This window comes from Gekko japonicus, unplaced genomic scaffold (assembly GCF_001447785.1).
Source record: "Gekko japonicus isolate JY-2015 unplaced genomic scaffold, Gekko_japonicus_V1.1 scaffold3628, whole genome shotgun sequence".
Classification (NCBI taxonomy): domain Eukaryota; kingdom Metazoa; phylum Chordata; class Lepidosauria; order Squamata; family Gekkonidae; genus Gekko; species Gekko japonicus.
In genome coordinates this window covers 54,819-56,256 of record NW_015164770.1, presented here as the reverse complement: position 1 = coordinate 56,256, position 1,438 = coordinate 54,819, and the positions used below count along the sequence as shown (strand labels likewise).

The 1,438-nt window shown below is 50.3% G+C and overlaps 1 protein-coding gene across 1 annotated transcript in view; it reads left to right on the top strand.

Annotated features, from left to right (window-relative positions):
• Positions 1-1,438, top strand: part of MAN2C1 (mannosidase, alpha, class 2C, member 1) — a 50,531-nt gene that overhangs the window by 3,768 nt on the left and 45,325 nt on the right. Inside the window, exon 3 of the mRNA XM_015409719.1 lies at positions 607-730. Coding sequence (XP_015265205.1) covers positions 607-730 — 124 coding nt within the window. The remainder of the gene's footprint in view (positions 1-606; positions 731-1,438) is intronic.

The following is a 1,438-nucleotide window of genomic DNA, read 5'->3' as shown; positions in this document are numbered from 1 at the left end:
TAAAAGAAGAAGAAGAGATTGGATTTCTACCCCGCCCTTCACTACCCAAAGGAGTCTCAGAGCGGCTTACAAACTCCTTTCCCTCCCCCTCCCCACAACAGACACCCTGTGAGGTAGGTGGGGCTGAGAGAGCTCTGACAGAAACTGCTCTTTTTCAAGAACAGCTCTGACAGAACTGTGGCTTGCCCAAGGTCATCCAGCCAGGTACAAGTGCAGGAGTGGGGAATCAAACCCGGTTCTCCCAGATTAGAGTCCGCGCACTTAACCACTACATCAAAGTGGTGAACGCCATTTTGTGGCCATGCCCACCATTCTGAATAGGGTTGCCAAATAGGGTTACAGTGGATCTCCAGACGACCAAGATCAGTTCCCCTGGAGAAAACGGCTGTTTTGGAGGGGTGGACTCTGTGGCATTGTATCCTATTGAAGTCTCTCCTCTCCCCTCCCCTCCCCAAGCCCTGCCCTCCTCAGCCTCACCCCCGAAATCTCCACGTGATTCCCAGTCTAGAGCTGGTAACCCTAATTCCAAAGGTGCCTGTAGGCTTAAAAAGGTTGGGGGACCCTCTGTTCTAGGAGATGCTTCAGAAGAAACGTCATTTCTTTCAGATGGAAGACTTGTTGGTTTAAAATCGATCTCGGTATCCCCAGAGAGTGGGCGGGCAAAGAAGTGCACCTTTGGTGGGAAAGTGAAGGAGAAGGATTGGTCTGGAAGGATGCCCAGCCTGTTCAGGTGAGTGGAAGCCCATCTCGGAGGGTGCCTCTTCAGTTTCCAGCGGGCTTCCCTGCTTCTTCAAGCTGTCTGTTCGTCATGCAGAGAATAATGGGGTTAAGGAAATCAGGAAGCCATGCAGTTCTGGCATTTAGAATCATAGAGTTGGAAGGGACCTCCAGAGTCATAGTATCATAGAGTCATAGAATGTTAGAGTTGGAAGGGACTTTGCAGGTCATCTAGTCCAACCCTCTGCACTCTGCAGGAGCATAGCTGAAAGATAGCCCTACATACCTACAACATACCTGAAAGATGGTTGCCCGGCCTCTGCTTGAAAGCGTCCAACGAAGGAGCATCCACCACCTCCCGAGGCAGACTGTTTCACTGCTCAACCACTCTTACAGTTAGGAAGCTTCTCCTGCTATTTAGCCGGTAACGACTCCCTTGTAATTCCCACCCATTAGATCTAGTCTTGCAGTCCGGAGCAAGAGAGAATAGATCCGCTCCATCTTCTACATGACAGCCCTTCAGATACTTGAAGACTGCAATCATGTCCCCTCTAAGCCTTCTCTTTCCCAGGCTAAACATACCCAACTCTTTCAGCCTTTCCTCATGAGACTTGGATTCCAACCCTCTCACCATCCTGGTTGCCCTCTTCTGGACACGCTCGAGCGTGTCAACATCCTTCCTAAAATGTGGTGCCCAAAACTGGACACAGAATCATCTAGT